Below are 18,698 nucleotides of genomic sequence, written 5' to 3'. Positions count from 1 at the left end.
CCTGACAGAGGCTCCTGGCTATGAATCTGGTAAAGTGTCCACCTCCTTAAGAAAAATCACTTGGCAGCAGATTAGTAGGAGTTTGCAGTTTAGTCACCCAGAAAGAAATAACAGTTAAGTGAAATGAAAATGGTTTGGGATTAAAAGCGGTGCCTTTGAACTCAGGCAGCCCTGTCCCGGCTGCGCTGTCTATCAATTAAGTTCCTCAAGCAAGTGCTTTCTTCCACCCAGAGCTTTCAAAGAATGTTCTGCTCTACAGAACGTTTTCAGTCTCTCATGGGCAAAGTTCCTTCTCAGGGAAGGGTGCCATCAAGTTGTTGCTGTTTTAAAATTTTGATAAAAACAGAGAAGCAGTCACTGGGTTAATTTCTGTAGTTTTGAAAAGAACAGATTAGTTGCTGGTTGCTGCTAAAAATCCAAAAGCTGACGCCAGTGTCTTGTTAGTTTTGAACCCACATCTCCAGTGTGGAAGCTTCTTGAGTCCTTCATGCCCTGAAGGCACAGTGTGTAATAATTACAGCTTCTGAAACAGACCGGCCAATCTTCTGGTCTAAGGAGCAAAACACCATGAAACTACAGACTGGCTCAACCAGTATGGGACACAATACCCTGTCTGTTCTGAACAGCAAGAGAAAAGTCACTTGTTAGTATTCACCTCTGCTGTTGCTTTGTGCTCCTTCTATGAAACCAGTTTATATTTCAATTAGAGGATTTTCTGCCCCCCTCCCTCGACTTTTCTGCACAGCAGGCTACAAATCAACACGCAGATGGCGAGCTGCAGGCCCATCCTCATCTCCTCTGTCCGATGGGGCTGTCTGAGCAAAGTAAATCATGAACAGAAACTAAGCACAGTTGTTATCTTTAGAATATACGTGCTTGGGACCTGCAAGGATTCCATTATGCGAGACCTAAGCCATCTTAAGGAGACAGACTCAGTCGTCCTGTTGCACAATCCTCTGGCTTCTGGTGATCTTTATCTCTCTCATTCACAGAGGGGTTGCTTCTCAGGGCTACATCTAGTTTCAAAAGGAGAAACACGAGTCCCCTGCTGCTCTTTCTTTATAGGGGACTTCAGACATTTGTCACCAAGCCTTTGGTCAAGGCCAAATATACGTGGGATCTCAAAATGCTACTCTTCAAATGTGCAGCCATCTTGGGAGTTTATGAAATGGTTCCCTTTAACTGATGTAAAACCCCAGATATCTCCTTACATAAAATAAAAGATAGGTTAAAAGAAAGATGTGGAGTGAGGAGATTGAGATAAAAATTACAACATTTTAGCCCTGGCCGGTTTGGCTCAGTGGATAGAACGTTAGCCTGAGGACTGAAGGGCCTGGGGTTCAATTCCAGTCAAGGGCACATGTCCTGGTTGCAGGCTTGATCCCTATTAGGGGGCGTGCAGGAGGCAGCTGGTCAATGATTCTCTCTCATCATTGATGTTTCAATCTCTCTCTCCCTCTCCTTTCCTCTCTGAAATCAATCAAAATATATTTAAAAAATTACAACTTTCTAAAAAAGAGGTTCATGCTTTTTTTGTTGTGGTTAATCCTCACCTGAGGATATTTTTTCCATTTTTTTTTAGAGAGAGTAGAAGGGAAGGGGAAGAGAGAGAGAGAGAGGTCAATTGGCTGCCTCCCGCACGTGACCCTACCAGGGCCAGGGACCAAACCTGCAACCCAGGTACATGCCCTTGACCAGGAATTGAACATGCGACCCTTCATGCCCAGGGTGATGCTCTAACCACTGAGCATGTAACTGGGGCAAGGTTCATGCTCTCTGTCACATCAGCTTCCCAGTTGGAACAGTGCATGAAGAACCTAGGCCTAATGCAGCCCTTGTTTCCAAATTCAGTGGGGAGGAGCTCTCCAGCTCCCCATTTGTATGAGGTTAGCACTGCCTTATCGACACATTTTAAAACTACCTCAACACAAAAATCCATTGGTTATTTAAAACCCTCCATGTCGGTCACTCTTTTGCTTGAAGAGCTCCCCCTTATATACTTATTTATTTATTTATGAGAGAGAGAGAGAGAGAGAGAGAGAGAGAGAGAGAGAGAGATCAATTTGTTGTTCCACTTATTCATTGGTTGATTCTTGTATGTGCTCCGAGCAGGCATTGAACCTGCAACCTTGGCATATCAGGACAACACTCTAACCCACTGAGCTACTTGGCCAGGGCCATGAAAATCTCTTTAAGCAAAGGAAAATAGAATAGGTTTTCAACATAAAGACTCTCTCTACTTCAAATAATTGTATTATATTTGTCAAATAAAAGAAAGAGAGGAAATGGGAAATAACCACAGTGGGCTTGTTATCGATCATGTGATAGCTTCAGAGACCCAGCATGCTGCCAGCCTCCTTTCAGGACCAGCTGGGCAGGTGCTAGCGCAGTGATGGGCTGTCACTGTAAAACCTTGGTGAGGAGTCTCAACAGAACATCCTTGAACTGGCTGCCCCAGGAGGAACTGTTTTCTTCGGCAATCGGAGCATTAGGTCACTCCCTGGCTCCTGCCCTCAGGCAGCTAAAAGCCCAAGAGGTCTCACTTACAATTTTTTTTTGTTATTGTGGTCTTGTTGTTGGGTCAAATGGAGGCCACGGGCTTGTGAAATAGATGCTTTTTGTAAACTAAATTATCTTGAAAAATGTGTAAGAGAAAGAGAGAGAGAGAGAGAGGTGGAAAAGACAAAGACAAAAGAAAGGAGGAAAGAGAAAAAGAAAAAAGAAGGAAGGAAGGAGAGAAAGAAGAAAAAAAAGAACGTGTATGAGGCATATCAGGAATTATGCCAAGTTTCAGGCTTTTGAAATTTGAAACGCATGAATGACGCACCTTTAAAACTCAGGTGTACTGTAAGGAACTATTTGGCTAGATCATGATATTGTTAACTTGGCAAAGAAAAGAGGCTGTTTGCCAAATCCTGTCTAAGATCAATATGGGTATTAGGCTATGCAGCACTCCAAGTAAACTGTGAGGAGTGGGGATTGATCCAAAGCTTCTGAGTTGGCAAAGGCGGATATTTTTGACTGCCAAAGGTCTTTCCAAGTCTGTGGTTCCTGAATTGGCTGTCAGAAGGTTCTGTCTCAATTTTGGCTTTTTGTTTTAACATCCTGCCTAGTTGAAAAGACACAAATCACTAGAAGCCCAAAGTTTACATATTTAAGTCATTTGCAATCAAAAGAGATCATTCATAGTAGTTGATGCTTGCTAAAAGAGAAAGCAATGCTACCTCTTCACATTGTTCCCCTCAGTTGTGAGGCCATGAATTTGAATATATGAAGCAAGAAAGATTTCAGAAACTCAGAATTTTATAGAAATAGAAGAGACTTTGGTGATAAAAGCATTTTCATCTTATTCCCTGAGGCATGTGCGTTTAGAAATAGAGAGCAGCTTTCATAATAGATTGCCAGTACTTCCCTCCAACACCTACACCTTAACTTGTGCATTCACAGGCCTGCTGAAGTGGCAGGGTCATTCTCAGGCATATTTTGATGCCAGCAATAGTCTCCCCACCCCCAGCATTGAGTGTCCCCTGGAGCCTACATATTATCTTGCAATAAACAAAAGGTAAACTAGGAGAGAAGGAGATGGCTCCACCAGCTGGAGATAAGAAAGACCAGAGGCTTTTTTGCAAATCACCACAATACCCATCTGCTCCTATTCCCATCCCATCAACACCAATGAAAGGATTTTGCCTTTCCCTCGCATACACATAGCTCCAAACGCACAAATCCTACTGATGACATTCACTGTTACCTAACTTCACATATTTCACGAAGGCATGGTGGGGTGGGGGAGTGGTTGAAGGAAGAAAAGAAGCCACAAAGTGATTTACTACCCACTTATTCTAGTTAAAGTTTTCTATTCTAATTCCCTGGATGCTGAAGGCAAATCGTCCTTGATGTAGCACTGCGTCTCACATGGATGATCGCTAAAGATCCCAGGTAGTTAAGAAGTCCTTTACAAAGACACAGGTGGAAATATTAAATATACATACATCAGAAAAATAACATTCTGGAGTTTCCTTTCTAGAAAATTGCCATGAGACCAGTAGCTTCCATCTATATAATCTCTAACATCAGATGTCAGTTTGTTAATTTGACAATGTTAATAAATAACAAAAAGCATATAAGTTCAAAACTTCTACCATCCCTTAACACTCTTAGTTGTGAAAATTAAGAATGACTGATTTATTAGTTGTTACAAAATATATCACAGATATCTAACCTTATGAAAGCTGAGTTGAAACAGGGGCTGAAGGCCAAACCTATAAAACTCACTTCACACTTTTGTTTCTGAACTAGAGATTATGACAGCAATATGGCAACATGGGGAATATGGCAATAAGCAGAAAAGCAAGACTCAGTAGATTGTGCCTACACCTCAATTAAGAGTCTCCATATATATGCATAATACTAAGCTAAAATTGAAGAAACACGAGCCCGGTTGGCATGGCTCAGTGGCTGAGCATCTACCTATGAACACGGTTCAATTTCTGGTCAAGGGACATGCCCAGGTTGCAGGCTCGATCCCCAGAGTGGGGTGGGGAGAGGCAGCCGATCAATGATTCTCTCTCATCATCGATGTTTCTATTTCTCTTTCCTTCTCCTTTCCTCTCTGAAAGCAATAAAAATATATTTAAAAAAATAAAAATAAATGATGACAAAATAATGACTTTTTCAATACCCAAAAGCTGGAAGAATGCATCACGGGTAGATATATACTATAAGAATGGTTTAAAAAAAATTCTTCAAGCAGAAGGAAAATGATGCTAGGTGGAACTTTGGACCTACACAAAGGAATGAAGAACACTGGAAATCATAACTTGGTGGATAAATATAAGACTTTAAGTCACTATTCAGAACTTGCTTTTATGACTACTTTATTATGACCAGGACTAAAAACCAGTCAGAAGTCTGGGGTTGGGGGAGGGGATCATCCACTTGAATCCTCACTGCAGGATGATCTGGCTGGGATTTTAGCTTGCCAAATCCTTGATGTCAGAATCTTTGGGTCTTGGGTTCAAATTGTTTGTAAATTTGCACTTATCCTCCTATTTTCAGTGCAGTAATCCTGCCCTTAACTGTGCTGCTGTCCTCCAGACCAGAGACCCTTTTGTTTTAGCCTCTGAAGATGAAAAACCTCTGGGCCTCTGCCACAGAGAGGAAGGACTGGCACGGGCTCTGCAGGTTCAAGGGGTTTGTAGCTCCACCTTCATTCTACTTTGACTGCCCAACATATTCCCGTGCCTTCTGTGGGCTCTGAAATTTAAATCAAGGTACAGCTTGGATTTCTGCATCACTGGCTTTAGATTCAGTTTCTCTGATCAGCTAAGTCGGTTATCACTAGTCTATCTGCCTTCCAGCTTTCAAAATGGTCTCTGTGTGTGTCTGTGTGTTTCCCTCTCCTGTTCTCTTCATCCGTGGCAATTTGTGCCAAAACAAAACAAAAAATAAATATGGTCAGAAACAAGTAACCCAGGGAAGTTTGATGCTTTTGCTTTGTTGTGTTTTTTTTTTTTTTTTTTAATAAACACAAAGCAGAATTCAAATAAAATAAAATAAAATAAAATTTTCCTGGAAAAAGTATGGGTAAAACTATACCCCTATATTAATTCATGGTTAATGGATAAGATTATGGGGGATTTTATTTTATTTCTGTAATTTATAAATTTTTATAATACATAAATATGAACTTACTTTCCTTATCGTTAGATTATCCAATTATAGAAATATAGATAATACTTAATAATAAGATATATAATCAGTTTTTTAAAATGCTCCAAAGCCCATCAGAGAGTTATAAACTGTTATTATGCTATTGTATGTTTTCTTCTAAGTAAATTTGCTGTTTCATACCAATTTTATAATGAAAACAATATTTTTTCTCTTTGTGTTCACTGTTATAGCCACTAACGGGCTAGTGCAAGAAGTTTAGTTTGAACCACTGTTGCAGCACAGCTGTTACTCAGAAGGAAAGGGAGATCCCTGGGAGACTCTTTGCTTCTCACCTTAGTAAATAGGAAGGGTTGGTTTACTATATTTGCGAATTATCAGCTTGGAAGAAAGGAAGACCTCATGCAAATTCCCGGGGAATCGTCAAAAGACAGGACAGAATGGATACAGAATGCTAGGAGGCCGTGGGACAGAGAACCGTGGTGGAGGTGAGTAATCCCGGGGAGGAGGTGGCACGACTTGCCCCCTTTGTTCAGCACCAGTCCTGCATGTCAGCAAACATATGCCGTGTGGATCCTGTCAAACAGTGCCTCCAGCCAACCCGAGAAATGAAATTGAAGGAAGATAGCTAGTGTTTGATGGAGATGAGGAGTTTCTTCACGGCCTTCAAATAAGCTATCTTGTTCCCAAACCACATGCATGCATTGTCCCTGGCTTGGTGCTGCCATGGCATTCAAACTAGTGACCTTTAGCATTCCTCTGTGCAGGGCCCCACCATGAGGCGGCCCTGGAGAATGAATGTGGCATATTTGCAATCAATAGCATTCTGAAGATGTCATGGCTGCCTGCAAATATATCAGCATTTGTAATACTCATTTTGATTCCCCGCCCCCCCCCTTTTTTTTTGAAGCAGATAGGTTACTTAGTGCATTTTACTTTCTACTAATGAGTTACTGACTTCTGTTTTGATTTGGAACACTGAAGAGCACCCTGTATTTACAAGTCTACCCTTTAACAGACAAACCAGCCAGGTGGACTTTGCTATGTTAGTTTTGGTTCCTAAATTGTGGCAAATTCAAAAGGTGATAATGAATCTCTTGGCCTCTTACAAAGTCTTCCTCTTCCTCTTTCTGTACTATCTCTTTCTTTCTCTGGCTCTGTTTTCTTTCTTTCTCTCACTTCTTGTTAGGTTACTGTTGTGTATCAGTCTGTTTATTTGGGAAAGGAAGAGATGGGTTTGTATTGGCCATTCATTGTGAAAACAACAGTCTCAGCTTTATCACTAGATAATTTAAGAAAATCTCTTGTCTGTCATTAGGTAATTTCATCTGCCCAAATTAGCTTTTTAAGATCCCATCTAAATGAATTACTACCAGCAAAATTATAAAAAGAATTTTTATAATTAGAGACAGAAGATATAGGTCATCCCTGACTGTTTGACAATGGATTTCCTTTGGAGAGGTTGAAAACATCATTAACATAAATTTAAATGCTTATTTACTTTACAGAGGTTAACTATAGAGTGACCTCTGAGGACGGGTGCGTTTTAGAAAGTTAAACACCAACATTGGGTTTACTAGTCCTTTGGAGAATGAATTTTAAATAAATTACTCAGTTTACCAAGGAATTGACACATCCTTACAAACTTCAACAATTCATTAAATGTTCAACTTTTCAATAACATGATAAAAGTGGCTCATTTGAAGTTTTTGGGTTGCTACTAGGCCAAATAATGCAATATTTTACATTCTGATTGCAGGGCAAGTGTCAGGGCATTAATTTGGTAAAAGAACAGTTGACTGCAGGGGAAATGTTTAAAAGAAAAATTTAAAGGTTATTCTCTTACTTTAAAGAAAAGATGGTATAATTGCTTTATTAAAATTTCAGTCTTTAGAGAGATTCTATCTGGGTACATAATAGAATTGGAAATACTTATACAGAGCTTCTTTTATGTCAGGTAATTTTCTAAAGTTTTACATATATGAAACATCACACCCCCAGGACAAAACTGTGAGGTTAACATTGTCTACCCTCCTGCTTTGTTAAATTAATAAAATTTATTTTTTAGAGCAATTTTAGATTCACAGCAAACTTGAGCAATTTCCCATATACCTTTGCCCTCTTCTCCCCACTACCAACATCCCCCACCAGATGGTGAACCTACAGAATGTGTAGGTACACAATGGTGAACTTACATGGACACATCATTATTATCCAAAATTCATAGTTTACATTAGCGTTCAGTCATGGTGTAGTGCATTCTATGGATTTTGACAGCTGTACAAGGACATATATTTAAGTATCATAAATGATCCTACCACTGTAGTATAACAGAATAGTTTTACTGCCCTAAAAATCCTCTGTGCTCTGCCCATTTATCCCTCATTCCCCAATCTTTGAGAACCACTTTTTTACTGTCTCCATAGTTTTGTCTTTTCCAGAATGTCATATGGTCGAAATCATATAATAACATGTAGCCTTTGCAGATTGGCTTCTTTCACTTGGTAATGTGCATTTAATTTTCTTCCATGTCTTTTCGTGGCTTGATAACTGATTTCTTTTTAATGCTGAATAATATTCCATCGTCTGTATATACCACAGTTTATTTATCCATTCACCTACTGATGGACATTTTGGGTTGCTTCTAAGTTTTGACAATGATGCCTAAAGCTGCTGTAAACATCTGTGGGCAAGTTTTTGCATGGACATAAGTTTTCAATTCCTTTGGGTAAGTACCAAGGAGTGTGATTGCTGGATCATATGATCAGAGTATTTTTAGTTTTGTAAGACTAAAACTGTCTTTGAAAATGGTTGTACCATTTTGCATTCCCACCAGCAATGAATGAGAGTTAATGTTGCTCCACATCCCTACCCGGATAATAATGGGGAATTTTCTTTTTTCTTTTCCCCATTTATTCATTATTTATCATTCATTGAGTGCATATCAAACACCAAACACTACTAAGTGCTAAGAGAAAACAAGGAATAAGATAAGTCCTCGTCTCTTAAAAAGTTTACAGTGCCAAATAGAAAGGCTTATTGAAGAGGAATAGTTTCACACACAACAGTAATATACACAGTGCTTATATGTATGTAAATGCAATGTGCTTACTCTACTATTCTAGCTAAACCTTCAATGGAGTGGTCTCCACTATTAAAGTAGAGGAGGGAATCAGCTAATATTGTTTCAGGCTTACCCTGTAAATGCTATCAAAAGTTAACAGACAATATCATTGAATCTTGTTGGTTATCCTGGGGGAAAACACTTGTACCATACTTGCCAACCTCAAGATGAAAGAGGACAAATGCATGTGGACTCACCACTTCTCTTCTTCTACTTGCACTCCTACGGACTGGAACTTAGTGGGTGCTTTATTTTCCCCTGTTTTGTCAGGTTCTTCAGCATCATCCACCTAAAGACATAAACACGTAGAAGTGCTCCATTTTATTTATCTCACTTGAAAAACAAATGTCACATCTCACTAGAAACCTCTGTACTCTACTAGAATGTTTTGTGATTTGTAACCATTTTCTTCAATATTTTTGGATTTAATGAGAGCCATTACTACATTATTATAGCATGCACTTTGACTCTGCTGATCTTCATAAAATGCAATTTTAGTCACTTAAAATTTGCCTAATAAATGTTTGTGATTCCTCCATAGATTTGTATGTACCCACCTGTGAGCACTATGTTAGAAGGGAACACTACATAGGACTATGTTCTTGGAAGTTTTGAATTTGCAGATAACAAAATACAAAAGAAAGGAGAAAATTAATTGATTGTAGTTAGAATTATTGATTTTGGGAGATTTAGGTCTTTACCTCATTAAGATAAACTATAGAATATCTTCACTCCCCCCTTAAAAGTTTCCATTTTAAAATGTACAGTTCCAGGGGTATTAAGTACATTCACATTGTTGTGCTGACATCACCACCATGCATCTCTCTAATTTTTGCATCATCTTATACTGAAACTCTATACCCCCATAGGTTCCTCGATTAGGAAACTTAATTCTCAAAATAATCCTATGAGGGATAGAGCAGGAAACAGGCTCAGGAAGACGAAGTAATTTGCCTAGGATGACACACAGGACCGACTCTGCTCTTCCCTACTCCAAATCCTTCGGTGTTGGGAGGGTAATTAATCTAGGAAGATGTGGAGGGCATGGTGATGGAGGGTGGCTTTGGGCCCATGCCTTCTGCTGTGCCATTTAATTCCAAGCACCAGGGCTAGGAGTTCTTTTAGGAAACTTGACAACTTGTGTTATGGTAACCTGCGGGTTATAAAAAGCATTTGACTCATCACTATTAGAGAAAGTTTAATTACCCTTTAAAAGTGGACTCTGCAGAATGGACTGTGAAAATACATCATTGTTGTGAAAAATGTACCCCGCACCTGGCTTTTAGCTGTGCCCTATGTTGGCTCAGTGTGGATAGATTTATTGGACACCACGTCAGGAAGTTATTATTCAAAGGGCACCTGCACAACAAAACCGGGGGAAAAGAATGACTCTTCTCCATTGATAAAAGGGTAAGCCAAGCTGAACAGATGGGAAAAACAAGAATTAGTTTGATGTTATCTTTGAGGAGCAGAAAATAGTGAGCTGAACTGACAGCCCTGATGAGTTTTCTACCATTTTTATGAGATGCTTGATTAAACGGCCAATGATTACGCTGGAACTGCTGTGCACTCTTGCCTCTTGATGCTGTGATGTGAGTAACTGCTTTCCACACCACCAGGCTCTTTGGTCTTGCTCTCCCTCCCTCCCATATCTATGAGGAGGGACTCACATTTTTGTTCTCATCTGGTTACTCAAGGGTGTTGAACGTACTGTAACACAACCCGATAACCCAGGTTATTCTTGAATGTCCACTCCTTTGCTGAGAATCAAAATGTGCATTAGGAATTGAGGGCCCTTTGTGTTTGACTGTGTTCATGTCTGTTTAGTTACCCTACAGTTTGAGTCACACATTCAATTTAAAGAACAAAAACAATAGCTGCTAATATCTATAGATGCAATGCCTTCATAATTTTGTTTCATCACTTTTAACAATTTAGGGAGTCCAGAGCCAATAATTTGAAAATCTGGTCCTAGCAGTGATGGCGAACCTATGAACTCATTTTTTTGGTTGATTTTTCTTTGTTAAATGGCATTTAAATATATAAAATAAATATCAAAAATATAAATCTTTGTTTTACTATGGTTGCAAATATCAAAAAATGTCTATATGTGACACGGCACCAGAGTTAAGTTAGGGTTTTTCAAAATGCTGACATGCTGAGCTCAAAAAGTTCGCCATCACTGTCCTAGACACAGCTATGTCATCCAAAATGGTAAGACCACAAATCTGGGAAAATATAAGTTACATTTCTTAGTTTTGGGTTCCTAATTCAAAGGCGGGAAAGGGAGGCTGTTACCTGTATCCCAATTGACAGGCATCGATTTTTCTTAAAGTGATCCTTCTTCCTGTCCTCTGTAGTGATGGTGGCTATGGTGGTCGTGGTGGTGATGGTGGCAGGGTTGTTGCCCATGTGTTGACTTGCAGGGCCATGGATCTGGGCATTGGCAGCTTCGATGGCGGCTGTCAGAGCCTTCATACTGTCCAGGCTCTCCGTGGAGTTGCTCAGTCCAGACTGGCTGATAATATCTCCTCGCTGGCCCTGTCCGTCCATGTAGGCATCCTGGGCAGACTCTGTGCTACTCTGGGCTGTGATAGAAATGAAAGGTTTCGTGGTAGTTCTGGGTGGGACTGGAGGTGGTGTCTTCTTATATGTTGTAATGCAAGATGACACTGGAAGACAGTGAAAACAAAGACACTGTGATTTCTGCATGGGTTTTAATTTCTGATATTGTAACTGACATCCATTGGAAATTAGGGCACATGAAACACACTAAGACACTTAACAAGAACACAAGTCCATTGACAGACTAAGTGAGATTCCTGGTTGGGCCCTTAGGGCCTTTCATGAGGTGACACCCCTACAAAACTGAGGGGACAAAAGACCGAAAAACACCAACCTCTGAGATGGAAGTTTCTGAAACGGAAATTAATATGAGTCAACATAAAGTAGACATGATTAGCCATCTGTAGAAATCTTCTCAGGCAACAGTGCACCCTGAGAGATAATATATGCACATAGATAAGGCCAGGGTAGTCTCCACCTTCTCAGGAAAATATTAAATATAAGAAATATTAAACCAAGTAACTCGTTAAAGAAGATTCTGATGGTTGATAATAAACATTGGGAAAAGAAGGAAAGCATAGAGATTGTAAGCATGTAAAATCCTAAAAACAGTATGAGGTGCCTGGGTAGGGGGTGGGGGATATACAGCATATTATCATAGGTTCCTGCAATTTGCTTTTATCAACATCAGTATTTCTTTCTTTCTTTCTTTCTTTCTTTCTTTCTTTCTTTCTTTCTTTCTTTCTTTCTCTCTCTCTCAGGTCTATTTTTGTGATTTTAAAATTTGACAAATTTTCTTCTTCCCAATCAGTTCAGCACACTGTGGGTTTGGACATGGCTAGCTCTGCCCTGAAAACTCCCCCAGGCCCCTTTGCTGAGGAAGGGAGAAGGAGAGAGAGATAGAAACATCAATGATGAGAGAGAATCATTGATAGGCTGCCTCCTGCACACCCACCACCGGGGATCGAGCCCGTAACCCAGGCATGTGCCCTTGGCTGGAATCGAACCTGGGACCCATCGGTCCGCAGGCTGACGCTCTATCCACTGAGACAAGCTGGCTAGGGCCATCAGTCTTTCTTTTTCTTTTTCTTCTTCTTTCTCCTCCTCCTCCTTTTTTCTTCTTTCTCCTGTCTCTCTCTCTCTCTCTCTCTCTCTCTCTCTCTCTCTCTCTCTCTCTCTCTCCTGTCTCTTTCTCTCTTTCTGGATAGAACTACATGAACGTTTGTTCTGATTTTTTTTGTGGTTGTTTCTGAGCAGAACTACCTCTTGAGAGGCAATACACTGCACCAAAGTCTCCTTTAATTGTAAAATAAATGTACACACTAGTTTCTAAATCAGTCTCTGTGTGTCTGTTTGAGCCCACTCCCTGATGTGCTGTCCTTCAGGGCGACTTGATCACCTCGGGGCCTGCACCTGCGCAGTGAGGTGTCTGTGGACCAGGTGAGTTAGCTGAGGTCCTCCCGAGGCTCCGGCTGAAACAGGCTCCGGCCCTCTCTCCAACCATCTAATTCAGCGGTTCTCAACCTGTGGGTCGTGACCCCTTCGGTAGTCGAACGACCCTTTCACAGGGGTCGCCTAAGACCATCCTGCATATCAGATATTTACATTACGATTCATAACAGTAGCAACATTACAATTATGAAGTAGCAACAAAAATAATTTTATGGTTGGGTCACAACATGAGGAACTGTATTTAAAGGGCCAGAAGGTGGAGAACCACTAATCTAATTGTAACGCTGAGGGTCTTGAAGAAGTTTTACACACTGGCTTTCAGCTTTCCATTTGTGTAGCACGAAATAGGAAAATGCAGATCAAAATGAATTATTAAGTGTCCAAATGGGAACTCCTTGCCAGTGAACAATTTCTTTATCAGCTTTCTAAAGACTTTTGTCTTCCATTTAAGATTATTGCATAAAACATACAGCTTTGCATGGGAACAGAGCTCAACAAGCAGCAGTCCTGAGAGGCAATGTGTCCAGTGGAGGCTCACAGAGCCTGCAAGGTGCAGAGCCAGGAGCAGAACCAGTCTGGTCTCAGGTTCTCCCCTGGGCCACAGTGAAGCTTCTGGCCAAGTAACGCAGGCATGAGCATTGTCAGTATTCCACCTCACCCACTGTAGTTCCATGCACTGTCACTACCGGGGAACCACCTTGTGCTCCTAGGAAGGTCTGAACAGGATAACCCTGCTTAGGGTAATGCTGAGACTAGAGTGGGTGAGAAGAGGAGTGACCATAACTAGGATAGAATCTGTCTATTTGAACCAAATGAGATTAGATCAACTTTATTACTTTTCCTAAAACAAATCTTTACAATGTGAACTCATTATTTTCTTAAAAATGGATTCCCAGGACATTTGGTCCACTCATATTCCAAAGAAACTCAATCCACATTCCAACATCAAATGTCTGATCTTTTGAATGATTTACTGCTTGTGGTTAACTGCCCCAATTTTCTCTTATAATGTAGTCGGTCAAAACCGACAAAGCAGACAAATACAGCATCGTTTCCTTTGCCGTGATGTACAGTAAAAAGTCTGCCCCGATGTGCTGAGTGTGATATGGAGGTGGAGGGGCACCTTATTTCCAGGGTAATAACTGGGCTTGGAGCCACTCGCTAGGGCCCATTGCAACTGGGTGGCATCTGAGGGCTGTTGTCAGCTCCTCTTCGATATCCATAGGGATAACTCTGGCTGCTGAAGGGAACCAACATTTTGACACTGGAAAACTGTTTTTAGGGATATTGATCTTAAGCTGTTTATTAAGAAACAAAAATCTCAGAAAGAACCTTTGCTCTCCCCTCCAGCCCTCCCCCGCACCCCTTTCCTGCCCAAGAGATGCAGACTGAGAAACTGCTTTGGGAAGGGGGCTTTGGCTTAATCACTGTAAGAATCTTCACCCTAGCAGGAAGACTCCATGCCTCTCAGCTGGATACCCATTGTTTCTGAGTTGCCCAGCAAGAATTTGCCTGCTCTATAAGTTCGCCTCCTCCTCAACTACCTGTAAATCACCCATTCTCACGTCTGACATCTAGTCCCCTGTTGCCCCCTCCCCTTTCTCCTTGGTTCAGAAATGTCTTATATACCCAATGTTGCCTCATGGTCTTCATGCCTATGTGCATTCTCCATCCGCATGTATTAAAACTTTGATTTTCGACTGTTATTCTATCTCTGTTAATTTGATTGTTAGCCCAAAGAGTGGGAGAAAAAAGTATTCATATATTTTTTAGCCCCACAGTACATTGATCAATGGGGACTTCCAGAGAGCAGCAGCAATGCCACAAGTCCACCATGGCTAGATTGGACAGGGAGAGTTCTGGGGCCATGTCTTCCCTAACAGGCTGGCCGCGCCCCAGTGCCTGAAGGAAGTAAGAACTTAAGGCTGTCCCACTTAGAATAAGGGAGCTGAATAGAGGACAGGACTCATCGGCTCTGTTTTTATCCCAGGGGTTTTGTGATGAGGTTTTACTGTGGTGTGGAGCTTGTCACAATGCTACCCCAGGAATTACAGTCAGGCACCACCTGTCAGTCATCAAATAGGTATTAGGAGTTCAAATCTCCAAGACTGCCGTTTGAAGTAGAAGAAAGAAGATCCGACACACAGCTCACAATTCTCACAACTCCCTTCTTTCTTGTGCCCCAAATTTTTTGCATTCAAGGTTGCTCTAGAAACTCATACGACTAAATCCCCCAATTTTCCCCAGCATTACTCTTTCCTAGCTTTTCAGACTAAGCCCTAAACCCTTCTTCTCTCCTAAGTTTTTGGTTTTTTTTCATTCTACTCTCATGATTCAATAACACGAATGACTTAGAATCCATTGAGATCTGAGAGCCAGGAAGAGTATGGTAGAGGAGGGTATTAAAAAACTGTGATACATCTGCACAATGGAATACTTCGCTGCTATAAAAAAGAAGGAACTCTTACCGTTTGCAATAGCATGGATGGAACTGGACAGCATTATGCTAAGCGAAATAAGCCAGTCGGAGAAAGATAAATATCACATGGTCTCACTCATTTGTGGAATATAATGAACAACATAAACTGATGAACAAAAATATTTTAGAAAATAATAAAAGTAATCCTGATATTTACAGATTTTCAATATTTCCTACAACTTTTGTCATATTATACTATGTTAGTACAGTTCTGGTAATATTATTATATTTAAAATATTAATGTTTATTGCACGTAATATTATATTTAAATTGTCTTTCTTGAAATATTAATGTTTATTGCATGTAAATGGCTAATTATTTTGTATCTACAATCTGGTAAATAGATTTCTTTTGTATTGTAAAAAAAAAAAAAAGAGCCCTAGCTCATTTGGCTCAGTGGATAGAGCGTTGGCCTGCGGACTGAAGAGTCCCTGGTTTGATTCCTGTCAAGGGCACATGCCCCGGTTGCAGGCTCTATCCCCAGTGGGGGGCATGCAGGAGGCAGCCGGTCAATGATTCTCTATCATTAATGTCTCTGTCCCTCTCCCTTCCTCTCTGAAATCAATAAAAACATATATATTTTTAAAAAGAGCACACATAAATCAGGTGGCCATAAAGCAGATGTAGGATCAAACCCACTTTCTGCATTTTCTTATTAATGGGTTCTCACTGTCTAAGCCAGCCGTGGGCAAACTACGGCCCATTTGAAATGAATAAAACTAAAAAAAAAAAGACCGTACCCTTTTATGTAATGACGTTTACTTTGAATTCATATTAGTTCACAAACACTGCATCCATGCTTTTGTTCCGGCCCTCCGGTCCAGTTTAAGAACCCATTGTGGCCCTCGAGTCAAAAAGTTTGCCCACCCCTGGTAAGCTAACAGATACTATAAAGCTATGTTGAAGAATTATTTAGCAGTTCTTGGTTACTAAATTTTAGAAAGTCTTTCGAAGCTAAGAACAAGCCCATAAGAGTTGATTGTGCACATCTCTTCCCAAATCTGTGTTCAGTGACATTTCATTAATAGCTTGAAACTGAACTTGGTCTGCGTGTTTACACCATGGAAATTGGCAGATACTATAAATCAGTAGTTGTCCCCTGGAGAGCCTATTGTTAGGCATTTCCAGCATATCTCAGTGCATAGTGGTTCTATTTAAAATGTGGTCCACCAATAGGTATCGATTCACAAACTATTTGATGAGTGCATGGTGAGATACATCATGAAAATTGAAAGTAAGCTTTTAGAAACTTTTCTAACAGTTCTACAGAGTAGTTTGTCAGTTGATTCTAATGAAAACTGCTCTTGTTTTTGTGTACCTCTTTCAAAATTTCCTTTTCCTAGTAATTCATTTTCATTGCATTTTACCAAAGTATTGTTCTGCAACAGATTGGACATCAAACCAACTGGCCTATCACTGGAGATAGTTTGAGAAGCATCTGGATAGTTAGAGAAGCATAGGAAACATTTCACATCCAGTGGGTAGGGCAGAGGTAGTGCACGTGAGATTAAGGACATATTAGAGAAGTAACTTGAAACTACAGGGAACTTTAGAAAGCAAAATGACATAAAAAAGCCAAGAAAAATGTGGAAGGATCTAAACTTGGGACATAAAGAGTTTCCTGCACAATTACAGGATGGACTTGTGGTTTTAATGTCAGGCAAGCTGCTTATTTATAATGTGTATGAAAAGGGGCCACATACTCAACCTGACAAACTCAGGAAAGGCCTGTGTGATGGCCTCACAATCTCAGAAGCCTAAAGAAACCGCATAAGATGGTCTGAAATTAAAACTTTCTAACTAAAAGCATTTTAGTCATGTCCTAGGCTAGAATGTTCCCTGACAAAGGTCAATCTTCCCTTTAACTAAGCCTGTATATTATCTTTTTGCATCTAGGATAACATACCTGATAAAATTGCCTTTGCAAAAACAAAGTAATTTCCCTTTTTCCAGGCCTCTCAAAGCACAGGTACCACAGCAGAGTAGAGACCACAAATCCCCTCATTGTCATTGTTATCGTGTTAGTTGTTGGCTGTTCACTATCCGGTCTGAGGACAGAACGGCTAACAGAAGTTCACTGCTGCTGCTTCCCGTCAACAGGCCCGAAGTGCTGGCCTTACAGTGAATTGTGGAGGGCGTGGCCTCCATGGTGGTTTATTACACAGGCCGGACTTCCCCACCTGATGCCAATCAGTGGCCTGGCCTGAGTCCTTCACAGGATAAAAGCACAAATCCAGGTGTAAACAAAGACGATGAGACGGAGAATTCCTCCATACCCCTTGGTGGGCCATTAGATCAACCTCAGCACTCTAACACACACTGCGCTAAAAATCCAATAGACCTGGTCTAATGACAGAGGACGAGCTCACTGCCCCCATTGTTTGATGGTAAGACTGAGGCTCACAGCAGGTTAAGTTATGCAGCTACTAAGTGATACAATTAGCATACTCAGGGCTCCAAATCGCATCTCTTTTCCTTCACCCAAACCACCTGTATTCATCCCCCTATGAAACTATCCATTTCAACACCTGGTCCAGTGAAGCCTGATGCCTTCCATCAAAAACTGCCAGGAAACTGCTCCTGGCACAATCCTTTGTGCCCTGCAGGAACCTGTCAAAGGTTTGGAGAGTGAATGAATTTGGAGTGGTCAACAGGGTGTACCAGCTACAACTTTAAAAACACTGCGAAAAGGGGAGAAATTCCACACGCACACACACACACAAATACACATGGAAAAAAATCACTCCTGTGTTTCAAAATATTTACAGCATAACATGTACAGGCCACCCAAAGCGTGGTGGTCAGTGGTCGCGGCCCTGCTGGCGTCACGGTGAGAAGGTAGAGGGCTGAGGCGTGGGGGGCTGGGCTTCTGGGACAGGGGCAGGGCTTCTCCTCGCCTTCTCTCTTGGTTAGTTTTGGCTCAAGGGACGTAGCTATGAGAACGATTTCCACTCAAGCCATCCTCCACGGAAACCACAAAGACTAGCTAACCTTTTCTCCATGGAAGCAGAAAAAAAGCACGCTTGTGTGAGCGCGCAGGGGGAGGACAGGGAATGTGGACAGAGAGGGAGGGGTGGTGTAATAACTCTTGTAGTCATAAGACTTGCCAGTTGGTAGTTACTAGTATTCCAGACACTTCCTAATGCCAGACAAATGCCCCAAGCCCGGGCATGTCTGGCTCAGAGATCTGTTCAGCTGATAGCAGCCGTTTCTTGTGGGGAGAACAGATCTTTCAGGGAGCAGTGCTCTGAGGCTAATCAAACACAACATTGTTCTCCGAAGGGAGACTGGGAAGGTTTGTTTCAGTCACTTTTTTTAAAGAGGCACTCAAGTTGTTTTAACTGTTGCTCACAGTGCCTGCACTGTACCAAAATCCAGAGAGGGAGGGATCAGAAAGTGTCATAAAAA

At 41.0% G+C, this 18,698-nt stretch overlaps 1 protein-coding gene across 3 annotated transcripts in view; it reads right to left on the bottom strand.

Annotated features, from left to right (window-relative positions):
- DLGAP1 (discs large homolog associated protein 1) overlaps positions 1–18,698 on the bottom strand; it is a 521,097-nt gene that overhangs the window by 29,281 nt on the left and 473,118 nt on the right. For all 3 annotated transcript variants that reach the window (XM_015562696.1, XM_006761853.2, XM_006761854.2), the window contains 2 exons: positions 11,093–11,466; positions 8,992–9,083 (listed from right to left, as the gene is read on the bottom strand). In XM_015562696.1, the coding sequence (XP_015418182.1) occupies positions 8,992–9,083; positions 11,093–11,466 (466 nt within the window). The remainder of the gene's footprint in view (positions 1–8,991; positions 9,084–11,092; positions 11,467–18,698) is intronic.

The sequence above is a fragment of the Myotis davidii genome, unplaced genomic scaffold, assembly GCF_000327345.1.
Source record: "Myotis davidii unplaced genomic scaffold, ASM32734v1 scaffold96, whole genome shotgun sequence".
In the NCBI taxonomy this organism is placed as follows: domain Eukaryota; kingdom Metazoa; phylum Chordata; class Mammalia; order Chiroptera; family Vespertilionidae; genus Myotis; species Myotis davidii.
The sequence above is the reverse complement of the archived record's forward strand: the minus strand, read 5'-3'. Positions and strand labels throughout refer to the sequence as shown.